This window comes from Notothenia coriiceps, unplaced genomic scaffold (genome assembly GCF_000735185.1).
Source record: "Notothenia coriiceps isolate Sejong01 unplaced genomic scaffold, NC01 NC01_scaffold00023637, whole genome shotgun sequence".
Lineage (NCBI taxonomy): Eukaryota > Metazoa > Chordata > Actinopteri > Perciformes > Nototheniidae > Notothenia > Notothenia coriiceps.
The window spans coordinates 52,925-65,258 of NW_011356338.1; the positions used below are offsets into that span (position 1 = coordinate 52,925).

The 12,334-nt window shown below is 42.7% G+C and overlaps 1 protein-coding gene across 3 annotated transcripts in view; it reads left to right on the forward strand.

Annotated features, from left to right (window-relative positions):
• Nucleotides 1-1,690: 1,690 nt before the first annotated feature.
• The window catches only part of LOC104954702 (nuclear factor of activated T-cells, cytoplasmic 2-like), a 21,351-nt gene continuing 10,707 nt past the window's right edge, over nt 1,691-12,334 (forward strand). For 2 of the 3 annotated variants that reach the window (XM_010781880.1, XM_010781881.1), the window contains exons 1-6: nt 3,162-3,530; nt 3,916-4,843; nt 4,951-5,119; nt 7,775-7,977; nt 8,093-8,265; nt 10,114-10,254. In XM_010781880.1, the coding sequence (XP_010780182.1) occupies nt 3,398-3,530; nt 3,916-4,843; nt 4,951-5,119; nt 7,775-7,977; nt 8,093-8,265; nt 10,114-10,254 (1,747 nt within the window). In that variant the 5' untranslated portion in view covers nt 3,162-3,397. Of the gene's footprint in view, nt 2,126-3,161; nt 3,531-3,915; nt 4,844-4,950; nt 5,120-7,774; nt 7,978-8,092; nt 8,266-10,113; nt 10,255-12,334 lie in introns of those variants that run through there. The other variant, XM_010781882.1, reaches the window with a different exon arrangement.

Sequence of the window (12,334 nt, forward strand, 5' to 3'; positions counted from 1 at the left end):
AAAGTGGATTTTGCACAATAGGTGACCTTTAAGCTGACTGGATTCATCTCTACTTAGGAGTTTGTGTGACCTTTGGGAGTTTTCTTTTAAACACCCCAATGTGTTACAGATACAAAAAACTCTAACCTGGCCTTAACTGCATGTGTACTGCATATATCACCTATATCCCAATAAAGAAATAAAAAACTGTTCAAACCTTCTTCATGGTTTTTAGAAAGCCTCATCCATGCTATGCTGAGTAAGGGGAAATCTTAAGAGCTAAGCGACAATTCGAAAGGTTTATCTCAGTTTGAACGTGTTAAAAAGGGGAAACCGTTTTGCTGAATCCAATCACATGTTTCTTTTCATTTTCTTTTATATATTGGAATACTATACTAAAAGCACAGAGGAGGCATGAAATCATGGCACAGAAACAGAAATGTTTAGTTTAACTTGGCTCCTCTGACGGACTTATTCTACAGCTTCCTCTCCTGGGCAATATGTGAGGTTGTTAATGTTAAAACAACTCCTACCAGCCCTACAGTACCACCTATTACTCCACACAAACCAATGTATTCAGGACAGATATTTAGCTGTGCATTATCGACTCCCTGAAAACATATTAATGTATTCATGTGATTGTAAAACTGCTGCAGTTTCAAAGCTAGACTGAACAAACTTTTCTTAATGAAGCAAAGACCCGTCGCTGCTAGTCGAGCATTTCTTATATTATGGCAAGTGCTGGATTATTAAAAGTGATAGAAACTACAAGTTATTCCTACAAAGGTCAATTAATTGTGAGTTTAAACCTCAATAAACGAGACATGGCTGGCCCTTTCCCCAGCTAATTCTTGACGAAGTGACACAGCTATTAATACACTCGACGGCACATAGACTGAGAAATGAGTCATGTATATTGGATTTACTAACATATTGTTTGCCAATACTGGAGCAAGATTAAAAGTGGCATTAGACAGTTCCCCATGACATGTTGAACTAGAATTATATCCCTCTTACTGTTATGTAAAATATGTGTTTGGTTAAAGAAGTGAAGAATGGTTTAAAGTGTGTTTCGTTGACCTGAGTGACACACCCTCCACAACACCAGAAACTAATGAAGTTTTGTGTGGAAATGAAAAAGTGAGTCAATACTTTTCAACAGGAAACTTCTCTAAAAGGCTTAAAAAATATCAAAATGCTGTTTTTCCATGGATGCTACTTTAAGTAACTTGTATTGCAAAGCAGAATGTATTCCTGATGGCTGCTGGGGTCAGTCTTTTTTTCCAGTCAGAAGATGCTGCAAATTTCCATTAGGAAATGGAAATGGAGAGCAGCTTCTTCCCTCAATGGGAACAATGGAATTCTCTATATTCCATGTTCAACACAAACCACAGCGTCTTAAATTACTATAAACACAGAAACATGTAAAATCTGTCTGCTTTACAGTCATTTACAAATCTGAACTAGACAGAAAAGTCTAATAAACCGTGTTAAGTATATTTCATGTAGTGTACTCATACATTAAACTATTTCTTTTTTTTCTACCTCTCCTACAGTGTCCTACAGTAATTTCTTCATCTCCACAATGAAGTTCTTGTGCTACTGTCTGAGAGAAGCCGCAGAAATGCTTTGGCGCAGGAGCTGGAGACGTCATGGATTCCTGAGTGTGTGGCTTTGCAGGAAAGCCCTGAGTCTCCGACATGGACCGGCTCCAGGTTTCCATGGCAAAGGCGCACAAACAGGAGGAAACACTGAGGGAATCCCGTTATTTTACAGCATTGAAGCATTATAAACACCCAGAGCGGGGAAGGAAGCCGCTCTTGATACACAAGTAATCCTTATAGAGCTCTAGGAAGGGGGACTTCATACCAGAAGCGCTGCTGTGGCTGCTGGGGCTGCGTGTTTCTCCAAAAGAAAAGGACATTTGCGCACAGCTGCTGTGTCGCAGCTTGAACTTTTTTAACTTACAGAGGTTTTATATCCACCTTCTTTCAACATCTTTTTTTAAACTGAAGAGTCCTACTTCTGCTTTGACTTTCAGCGGAAAGTATTTTTCCTTTTTATTTATTTTTTCGCTTTTTCTCCCAGATGTTTAGAGAGACTTGGAGGCTGGCACAGTACCACACCATGAGGTCGATGGATCAAGGTACTGCTGAAGTGTTGTGATTATCTGGTAATCAAACAATTTGATTTTTAATTGATAGAGTATCCCTGGAGTGTGTTATCTGCGATGATACGAGCTGTAATGTCATGTGTGAGGGATCTGTGTAACTGCTCAATGGGATGTTGATGTTTGGGGAGAGAAGCTGCCGCGCGTTGGTGCGTGGGCATCCCCGGGAAACACCGAGATGCTGGAGGGGGGAGATACTGAGCATAATGGTAGTTATTAATAAGGAAATAACTTTATTTTATCAGAGTAAAAGAGAAAGGCACTTTGGATATGGATGCAAAAAGACGTTTAATATAGACATGATGTCAACATTTAGAGTAAAAGACATGGGTTTGTAATAGGAAAACTAATTTAAAGTCACCTGGGTGCGAGTATTACATTATTTCGGTTCGCTTATGATTTTACAGTCTAATAAGGTAGTGGCCAAGTTTCAAAACTCTAAGAATAATATATAACGGTGCAAAATATAAATCCAGGTTGTCTCTTAAAATTAAAAGAGTAAAAGTGCTTTCATTATTTTTAAGATGTATATCCTGTCCGATATGTTTTCCGATACGATTTCCATACTTCACCATTAAATCCCAAACATGTAAAGTTATTATTGGAGTTTAGGAGGCTACGTCTGTAGCCTATATTTTGCTGACTAAGCATGTATGCTACTCCAAGAGGAAGAAACGCCCTGGTGTGTGCTGCGTCGTGCGTAAAACTGGGGATTGCCTCAGGAGTGCATTTTTTTTATGAAGAGCAAAAAAAGTATCGACACGTTAACGGGTAAATATCATGAAATCCAATCAGTCAGGGAACCTGGTTAATACCCGTGTAAACTCACCTGAATCTCAACCCAGTTTGAATGGGTGGTTGTAGGTCAGGTGATCCCTGCTGTGTCACTGTCAGGTGTCAGACACCCGGGGGCAGCACAGCCTGTCAAACCTCACAGGGATAACTTTGAACGTTGCTGGCAATTAATCTCCACCAAGCTGTGTGTTTCTCTTCCTCGACGCATCAAAGCAGAGGCGTGATCAGACACACAGATGAACTCGACAACTCTGCACTGAGTGTGAAAACAGATCCGCCTTGATCTGAAAATAACGCGGCAGAAACAGGAAACCTGAACGCCTCACCTCCTGCAGGCTCACCGATGCATCATTTGACACTTGAACAGGTTCCCCAAACCCACCCCAGCGCTACACCTCCAACTTTGTCGCTTTGCCTGAACTCTGAGGAGTCGTGAGGAAAACACTGAGACAGATGACCTCTTTTTACGACGAGAAAGACTTGGAGGAAGATCTCAGTCGAGTGAACTGTCCTGATGAGGATTTGGAGTTTGAGTACTTGTTTGAATATGAACCACCTTGCAGCGACTTTGCTGCGGGAGATCAAGGTTTGTCCGGGGCTTTTTGTTGGCAATCACTCCTTAATCTGTCTTGGTTATTCGAGACTCATAATTAATGTGTGGCCAGAGGCTTATTCATGTTGCTAAAAATAAAAACAGGAAGTACATTTGACAGTCTACTGGGTGATGGTTTGCAGAAAATGTCAACATGAAGAGTTTGTTTCAGCTGAACAATGTGTGTGTTTTTCTTTCAAAAGTTAAAATAACAACATCTTTGTCAACAGGTGAAGTTGTCTGTGTGGTTCAAAAAGGTTCACTTGTGTTGAAATGATTGAGAAACATTGCTGTATTGGAAAATGGGAAATATATCTGCAACACTGACGATTTGCAAACATGTGGTTTGTAACGATTTCCCCTCTTACCTCCCCTGCAGATGACCCCAACCTCACACCTCACAAAATCTTCAATCCTGAGTCTGAGCAAGCGTACCCCCTGCAGGAGGCCTCGCCGTACGGCCTCAAGTCCTGCAGCCCCTCCTACATCGACCACAACATCACAGAGGTTCTCTCGGGATATGAGAACCAGGAGGCCCGACACTACCTGGACAGCACCCGGCCTGCAGGCCTGGCCCTGAGCCCCCGCATCGAGATCACCCCGTCCCGCGAGCACTACAACTATGTCCGGGATTCCCTGCAGAACCAGAACCTGAACATCAGCCCCCGACCCACCCTCACCGTGCCGGGCCATGACAGCCTCACCTACCGAGAGCCTCAGTGCCTGAGTCCTGCTAGCAGCAACTCCTCCACCAGCTGGCACTCTGAGAGCTACTCCCCCTGGACGTCCCCCTGTGTGTCCCCCAGCAGCGGCCAGAACCCCGGAGACCTGTGCCCCAGATTACAGAACATCCACACTGGCTCCCCCCGTACCTCCCCGGGAACCTCGCCCCGCACCAGCCTAGCGGAGGACGGCTGCCTGGGGGCCCGCTCGCCCTCCTCCAGACCCAGCTCCCGGTCCACCTCCCCGCAGGGCAAACGCACCTACGACATGTACAGGAACCCGGGCCTGGTCCTGGGGCACCGGTCCCGCAGCCCCTCTCCCCACAGCGGCCATGAAGATCACAACATAAGCGCCCACTATACACACAGCAGCCTGGCCGAGGCCATGAATGGTTTTGGCCCCGGTCAGCAAGGCCTCATGCCCACTAAAATAGTCAAGACGTCCAACCAGGTTTACACTCTGTACCCAGAGAACCACACAGAAGGGAACTACCTGGTGTCCTGCGACCAGGACTTAAAAACCACAGAGCCTTTCTTTGTTATCCCCCCAATCTGGTCCAAGCCCCTGGTTTCCAGCATCCGCAGGTAAATCAGGTTGAATTCCGGGTCAAAAGAAACATTCCCATCTTCCAAGCTGCATAAGGCTATTGATTTCCATGATTTATATTATTTTTTGTATCCTTACTCTTTAGCATCCCTGTGGCTTCTCTCCCTCCTCTGGAATGGCCGATGCCCAGACGCACGGACCAGTATGAACTCCTCATCGAGGTGCAGCCCAAACCGCACCACAGAGCTCACTATGAGACGGAGGGAAGCAGGGGAGCGGTCAAAGCCCCCACAGGAGGACATACTGTTGTGCAGGTACGACCAAAAACTGGATTCAATGCATAAAAGTACTTGATATCCTTTATATAAAGTGTTGAATGGGCATATGAAAGGATGCTGTGAGGCTTGTCAATTAAATTATAGCAGCCTTCCAGTGTGTGAGCCTCAGGCAGTGCTGTGTAATGATATTTCCACTCATTATGCACTCAGTGGTGGTGGTGGTGCTATTGCCCAGGGCCAGCTGTATGAAAATGACTTTATGTGAGTTACTGTGGCTCCTCTCATAACCCCTTTCCTATTTCAAACTTTCTAAAACAAATCATACAGCATGCTCTCACCCCAGACATATGACACAATGTTAACCACCCAGTAGCCTCGTGAAAACCCTCACAACTGAACTCAGGTCAGTGAGCGACACAAGCTTTTTTTTCTTCTGCTTTGCAGCTTAAAATAGTTTTCTGTTGTGCGCCCCCGCCCCTGTGTTTATTTTAACCACACAGACAGGTCTCTGTTCATGTTGTCCCTGACTTCCTCTTACACACTGGTTTGTTGACTGCTTGGGTCTCATATTAGGAAGCGGACTCAAAGTGTTGAAACACTCTCTCGACGCGTGTAAAAGCAAATGAATAGTGCCTGTGGTTAGGATAATTGTAGATCAGGAAATGTGCTAATATTACTCTCACAGTCACAACATTTAAAATTAAACACCGCATGTTCATGTCCAAGAATAGGTTCTCTGTGTTACTGTGGCTGTTTTGTTGGATATAGTTAAGACATGGGGGAATAGAAGCTTCTCCTGCATCTTTTCCATTTTCTGTCCATCCCAAAAGCCTCACCCTGAGGTCAGTTCTGCCCGGTTTGCCCGGCCAATCAGATGGTCAGGCTTGAGTAGCCACGGCCGCCCTCCTTCACCTCTTCTTTCCCTTCCTCCTTTCCTCCTTCACTCCTTATGTTTTTCCTTCTTCATCCCTCTTTCTCGCTCTGAGCCCCATACCCTCCACTTTACTTTTCCTACGCTGCTTTCTGTCATGACTCACTGCTCCTGCACTGCCATGACAACGGGCAGACTGCTCACATGGCCTGTTGAGTGTTTGCAGGCAGCTTCCTCTCTCTCTGTGTGTGTGTGTGTGTGTGTGTGTGTGTGTGTGTGTGTGTGTGTGTGTGTGTGTGTGTGTGTGTGTGTGTGTGTGTGTGTGTGTGTGTTTTTTGTGTGCTACCTGGATATGGAGCCACATGCTCATTCATGTTGCCATAGTTCCTGCTCACATCCAGCAGCTGCTGTGAAGCCTGTCAGCTACATCCACTCATCATTTCTGAAATGTGATTGATGTACAGCTGTTTGTAGTTTTTCTAACTACATTAAAGCAACATAATGTAGATTTCAGTACTTTTGTGGTTTAGTGCCCTAAAAGTTATAGATTGCTAATCACTTATAGGCCTACACATCTTTCGTAAATATGGAAAGCATTTGTTAAGATTAAATTCCTTATTTTTCAAAAACCGCAACGACGTTGATAAAATAGCAACATTTTTAGCACGTGCAACAAGACAAGACATTGCAAGTTAGCTCAAATTGCTAACCTGGTTCAAAAGCGTGCCCACCTGGCTCTGGTTCAGACAGGCCTGAACCCCCCCCCACACAAAATTTATTGCCACTGTCCTAGCGATGTAAAGATTAATAAACACCAATACTCGCCTGGTGCTCTTCCATTCTTAGCATAACGGCTAACTGAGCTAACTGAGCTAACTAGCCGATAGCGGCTTCTGTTAGCTGCAGTTTGCGGTTACTGTACTTTAGCAACAAGTAGAGCTTTCTGTCCATCAAGAACCTCTGTAAATAAGACATTTGAGGTAGAGAAGCCGAAATACATCAGAGAGAAGACCAGACACTTTTATTTCTATAAAATATGAGCTTGTTACAGCAAATGTCAACTTAGTACCACAAAGTGTTACGTAATTTGACATAGCACAAGATCAAGCGTTTAGAATATTTTAAATCTGTTATTTAAGGTAAAATTGTGCTGCTTTTAAAACAAGCAGTCTTAATGGGATTAATAGAATAAAATGGCAAATGAAGTAGACTTAAATTTGGAAATGGATTTTAAATAAACTGCTTACTGCAGCAACCTTTTCTATATTTAGAATACACCTCACCTCACTTCACACTTGTATATTCAGTGATAAAGGTTATGCGCTACACTGTTTGCACAAAAACCAGCATTTAGATGCAAGCTGATGCTTTGTGGTTTTTGCAGGTTTCCTCAGGAGGCACTTTCAGGTTAAAAGCAACATCTCTCTCGCCTCCTATCTGGCTCTATATCTGTCACCAGCTCACAGCTTCACCTATCTGATTCTTTTAATACTAAATGTGTCTTTCAGGTTGAATGATCATGACAATGTCAGTCAGGACCCCTGCTAAATCCTTTACTCAGTTAGGAAAGTACTAGATCACAAGGATATAGGAAGTGGCTCTCTGCTGGTTCCTCCTCAAGGCTGCAGAAAGGAGACTCGTGCTTTTCCACGTGGGTCTGACACTGATTAGCCACCTCTTGGGAAACAACATGTGGAGAGCAAGAGTTGGATCACAGCCAGTTTAAAGCAACTCAAACATTTCCTTCGTACTGTATCTCTGTTTCATTGCCTTGTAGCGGAAGCTTTTTAGTGATTTATGATTGTTTTTAATGTCTGCAGTTACATGGCTACAGAGGCAAGGAGCCACTTGGCCTGCAGATCTTCATTGGTACAGCAGATGAGCGCATCCTCAAGCCGCACGCCTTTTATCAAGTGCACCGCATCACTGGGAAGACGGTTACCACCACCAGTTATGAGAAGGTTATCCACGGCACCAAAGTCCTTGAGATCCCACTGGAGCCAAAGAACAACATGAAAGCAATGTGAGAATACAATCATTTGATTTCTGAATATGTTCCACTCTTTCCACTCAAACTCCTTTTTTAATATCCCTTTTTCTTTGTCTGTTTTTCTTACAAATATATTCCTTTCTTGCAGAATCGACTGTGCAGGGATCCTGAAGCTCAGGAACGCCGACATCGAGCTGAGGAAGGGCGAGACGGACGTCGGTCGGAAAAACACGCGTGTTCGTCTTGTGTTTCGTGTGCACATACCTCAACCCGGAGGACAGCACGTCTCTCTCCAAGTGGCCTCGCATCCCATCGAGTGCTGTAAGCAGCGTCACATTAAACACTTTAAATATATGCTTTTTTAACCTCATCTTTAATAAAATAGTTGAATACAGTGAAGGCTTTATGGATTCCCTTCCTGCTGATGTTTTTATCAGTTAACAAAACTTTATAAACATCATTAAAAAAAAGGAACCTGAATTCAAATGAGTCCAGAGTCCTGCACACAGAGATGTCTTTATGAAATCATGGCTTCTATCCAATTGGTGGGCGCTGCATGTTTCTGTGTGTGCACTGTAGTAAAGTGTGTGTTTGGGTACATCAGTGCGTGTGTGTAGTGTACACAGTGTTATTAAAGCACCTGGTGTAATCAAATCTCAAACAAGAAGGTCCTTTTATCTCGCCTTGACTAACACCCTGGTCAAGGCGAGATAGCTTGGCTCGTGTCATTGTAAAAAATCATGACGCATAATGATATCATTTTAGAATTGGCGTTTCCCCATCTGTTTCCCGATTACAGAAAAAGGACAGAACGATGGTAATAAACTGTTGAGATGAACACTGTCACGTGTAGAGTTTATACAGTGGCACATCTGTCAGGCCTGATGAGGGGGTCTGTGTTGTGTCCGCTCGTGGTGCAGTAAGGCCAAACAATCCCGTTCAAAGGTCACGGGGTTGTTTGTCGACACCTCGGCTCGTCTCAGTGAGTGTGGAGTTTCAGCTGAACTAATGGGTGATGATAACATGAGAGCAACACTGACATTAACCCCTTGGCATTATCGTTCCTTGAAATAGAAAATAAATAGTTGTGTGCATCGTTTTAAGCACATTTCACAACAAATCATATATATTTGGCATCTTCAGACGCTTCCCTTGAGAATGTACAAAATGTAACTGCTTGACTTTACTTAATATCTTTCAGCATTTTAATCTTCACTACAGAAGGAAGTATTTGTTGCCGAATTGGGTTATCAGATTGCTAGTTGTTCCTGTTATTTAGCTGTGCAGCACTTTACTGTATGTAAACCAGTGTAACCTCTTCTAAATTGTAATTGGATAGATTTACACTGCTGCCGACTAAAACAGAAAGTGATTGCTGTGGTCTTTGAATGACTGAGCAGCAGCTTTTTATTGTAAAACTAAATGACACTTCTTGTTAAAACCTTTATTTTTCTCCTGTTACATCAATACGAGCTTTCAAAAGAGGTGTTTTTTTCACGGTGGTTTAGGGTGATTCATCTTTAGACTAAAGATTTACAGTAATCGATTGATAGTTCTGTCTCAGAAAAGTCAAAGCGCCAAAATATATTCAGTTTTTAATGATTAAAAGTAAGGGATATACAACTGTATACAACTGTACTATAACTGGTTTTTCTGAAGGTTTTTCACAATTTTTATTTAAAAAAATTGCTGAAACAATGAATGAAATCAAATAGTTTCCAATTCTTCTTCTGTCAATTCATTACTTTACTGTGGTTGAGTAGAGAATAGCAGCAATTCTCCCATTTGATGAATTGAAATGATGATTTTCTGCATCTATTTTTGCTTTAAAAACGTGTTTGAAACAATAAATGAAATCAAATTGTTGCCAATTATTGTCTGCCAATTGTCTAATTCAAGATTCAAAGTTTCATTGTCATATTCACAAAGCTACAGTGTGGAAATGAAATTATTCTGACCTGAGCTCCTCCAACAATGCAACATATATAATAAAATACAAAGTAGTGCAAAAAGTCTATATACGTGTCAATGGAACAGAATATGAAATTAATTCATTTCTGTATGCAGTTTAATGCTAGTTAAGGTGCTTCATGGTCTCTTTAATCGAGTGTGTGACAGCAGATAGTCAGTAAATGTAACCCCCACCCCTCCCCCTCTGTGTCCCTGCAGCCCAGCGCTCGGCTCACGAGCTTCCCATGGTGGAGAAGCAGGACCTGGACAGCTGCTCCGTGCTCGGAGGCCAGCAGATGATCCTGACCGGGCAGAACTTCAGCTCCGATTCCAAGGTCATCTTCTTGGAGAAAACCCAGGGTGAGTGCCATCAAATCCCATCATCACATTTTCCCACGGGAGATAGTCATTTCCCATTCTCAAATAACGGATTTTAATTGTTCTTTTGGTAACAATAAAAATATACGTTGCCGGGAAATCTATGACCGAATCTATAAAACCTTTACATCATTTAACATGCATCTGTTAGTTCTGCTATTACACAACGCATTGTCACAGTAACACCACAACAGTAAGTGATAACAATGACTCATTGTCACTCTGCGTTGTATAGAATGGAGACATATGAGCTTTTTGCATGATTGAAATGATAACACGGCGGCCTCGCTTCCTTTTGCAATTCTTCTTCCTCCCTGAGTGCCGTGATGTCTTATCTCTGCGCAGATGGGACCTTTTGTCGTGTGATTAATAGTTATGTGTCACATGACGTATCGTATGGCAATCCTGGTTGACACTGAAATGATTTATTTTTATAAATGGCATTGAAATCCATTTCCTTTGAACTAATATTTGGTTCTGTGGAAGGACAGTTGTGTTAAAATACTTGAATGACTCACTGACTCCACTGCTGTCTGAGAGCTTAGCTTTTTCCTTTTTTCCTTGGTTAAAACGACACGTTCCCAAATGTTTTTATATCGGTATAAAGTTTCAATTTATGTTAGTGCCAAAAAAAGTTTTTATACTACGTTTTTCCATTAGAAAAGAAATATGATTATTCTCAATAGGTTTTGGGTTTTATTCAAATGTTTAGCATCTGTTGTCTACTGGGGTCAATTTTGTCAAATCAACCAACATTGCTTCCTTTTCTAACTCAGAAATTAGGTTTTGATTTAGCATACATGAAATCTATTGACCATACATTTAAAAAAGAAGAGTAAAACTTGTGGTTATAAGTAAGAATAAAGTTGCTTTAAAAGGTGTAACATAGATTTGGGGGATAATTTATGCTTTATGCTTTGTAAAAAGGGGGGTTAAAGCAGGCGCTCCACAGGCTACCCCACCCCAGCCTCTTTACTCCGGGGTTCCCTGGCCCTGCGTTACGACACTCCACAGTAATGGATTGTACGACAGAGATGGAAAAATAGATCTTACGAGCATTGTTTTGGAGGGTTTCTGTGTGACACAAAGCTCTGGAGCAGTGCAGCTGTGAAATCCCTCTGGATGAGAGACAGCTGCCTCTGGCCGGAGCTCCTCTGGCTGATGTGCTCCGACAGGGAGGGTTTTTTTTACGGAGAGAAGGAAAGCTTCCTCCGCCAAATCAGAGACTGCTCGGGCTTTCTCTCCTTTCCACCTCCAGGGAAAACCAGAGTCGGGGTATCCCTGAGAGTAGACTTTCAACAAAACAAACACAAACGCCAAGAAAGCAAGAGTCATCACACTTTGTAAGACGTGGAGAGAGTTGATCATACAAAATAAAGTTTAGGAAAAAACGTTGGCAACATGTGTGGAATCCCCCCTTTCTCCTGCTGACTCACATACACCATGTGTTTTTAATTTGACACAGGGCTTCCCACCTACGCTAACAGTCAGACCGAACTCCCTGTCATGTGTCAGGGCATATGGAGTTTATATTTAACGGGACATTAGCCTTTCTACTTGTCTACGTAAATGGCAGCTCTAATGTCATCTGAAGAGGTTTACTGTAACAATACATTAACTATAATCGTTAAAGAGCAGAAGCAGAGCAAAGCCTGCACTTCTCATCACGCCCCTGCTAGTGTTACGTTTCTGTCAGCGCTGCAGTGGAGAACACACGGGTGTGAATGAAGTTGTGTTTTGGCTACACCTGCAGAGCATCTCCACCTTTTCATGTACATTTAAAGGGGCCCTATTGTGATCACTGTCAGGTTCATTTTTGTATTTTGTGACTCTATTCAACTATTGTGACATGTTTCCATGCTTTAATGTTCAAAAAGGTCATTTCTTTTCTCATACTGCCTGTGCTGCAGCACCTCTCTTCACCCTCTGTCTGAAACCAGAGCCCAGTCTCTCTCGACTTTTTCCTCGTTAATGATATTCTACCATGATGTGGGTGGGCGGATTATCACCTTTAAGAGAATAAACAGGGGCTGGAACAAATTGTATGTGATTGGCTAAGGGG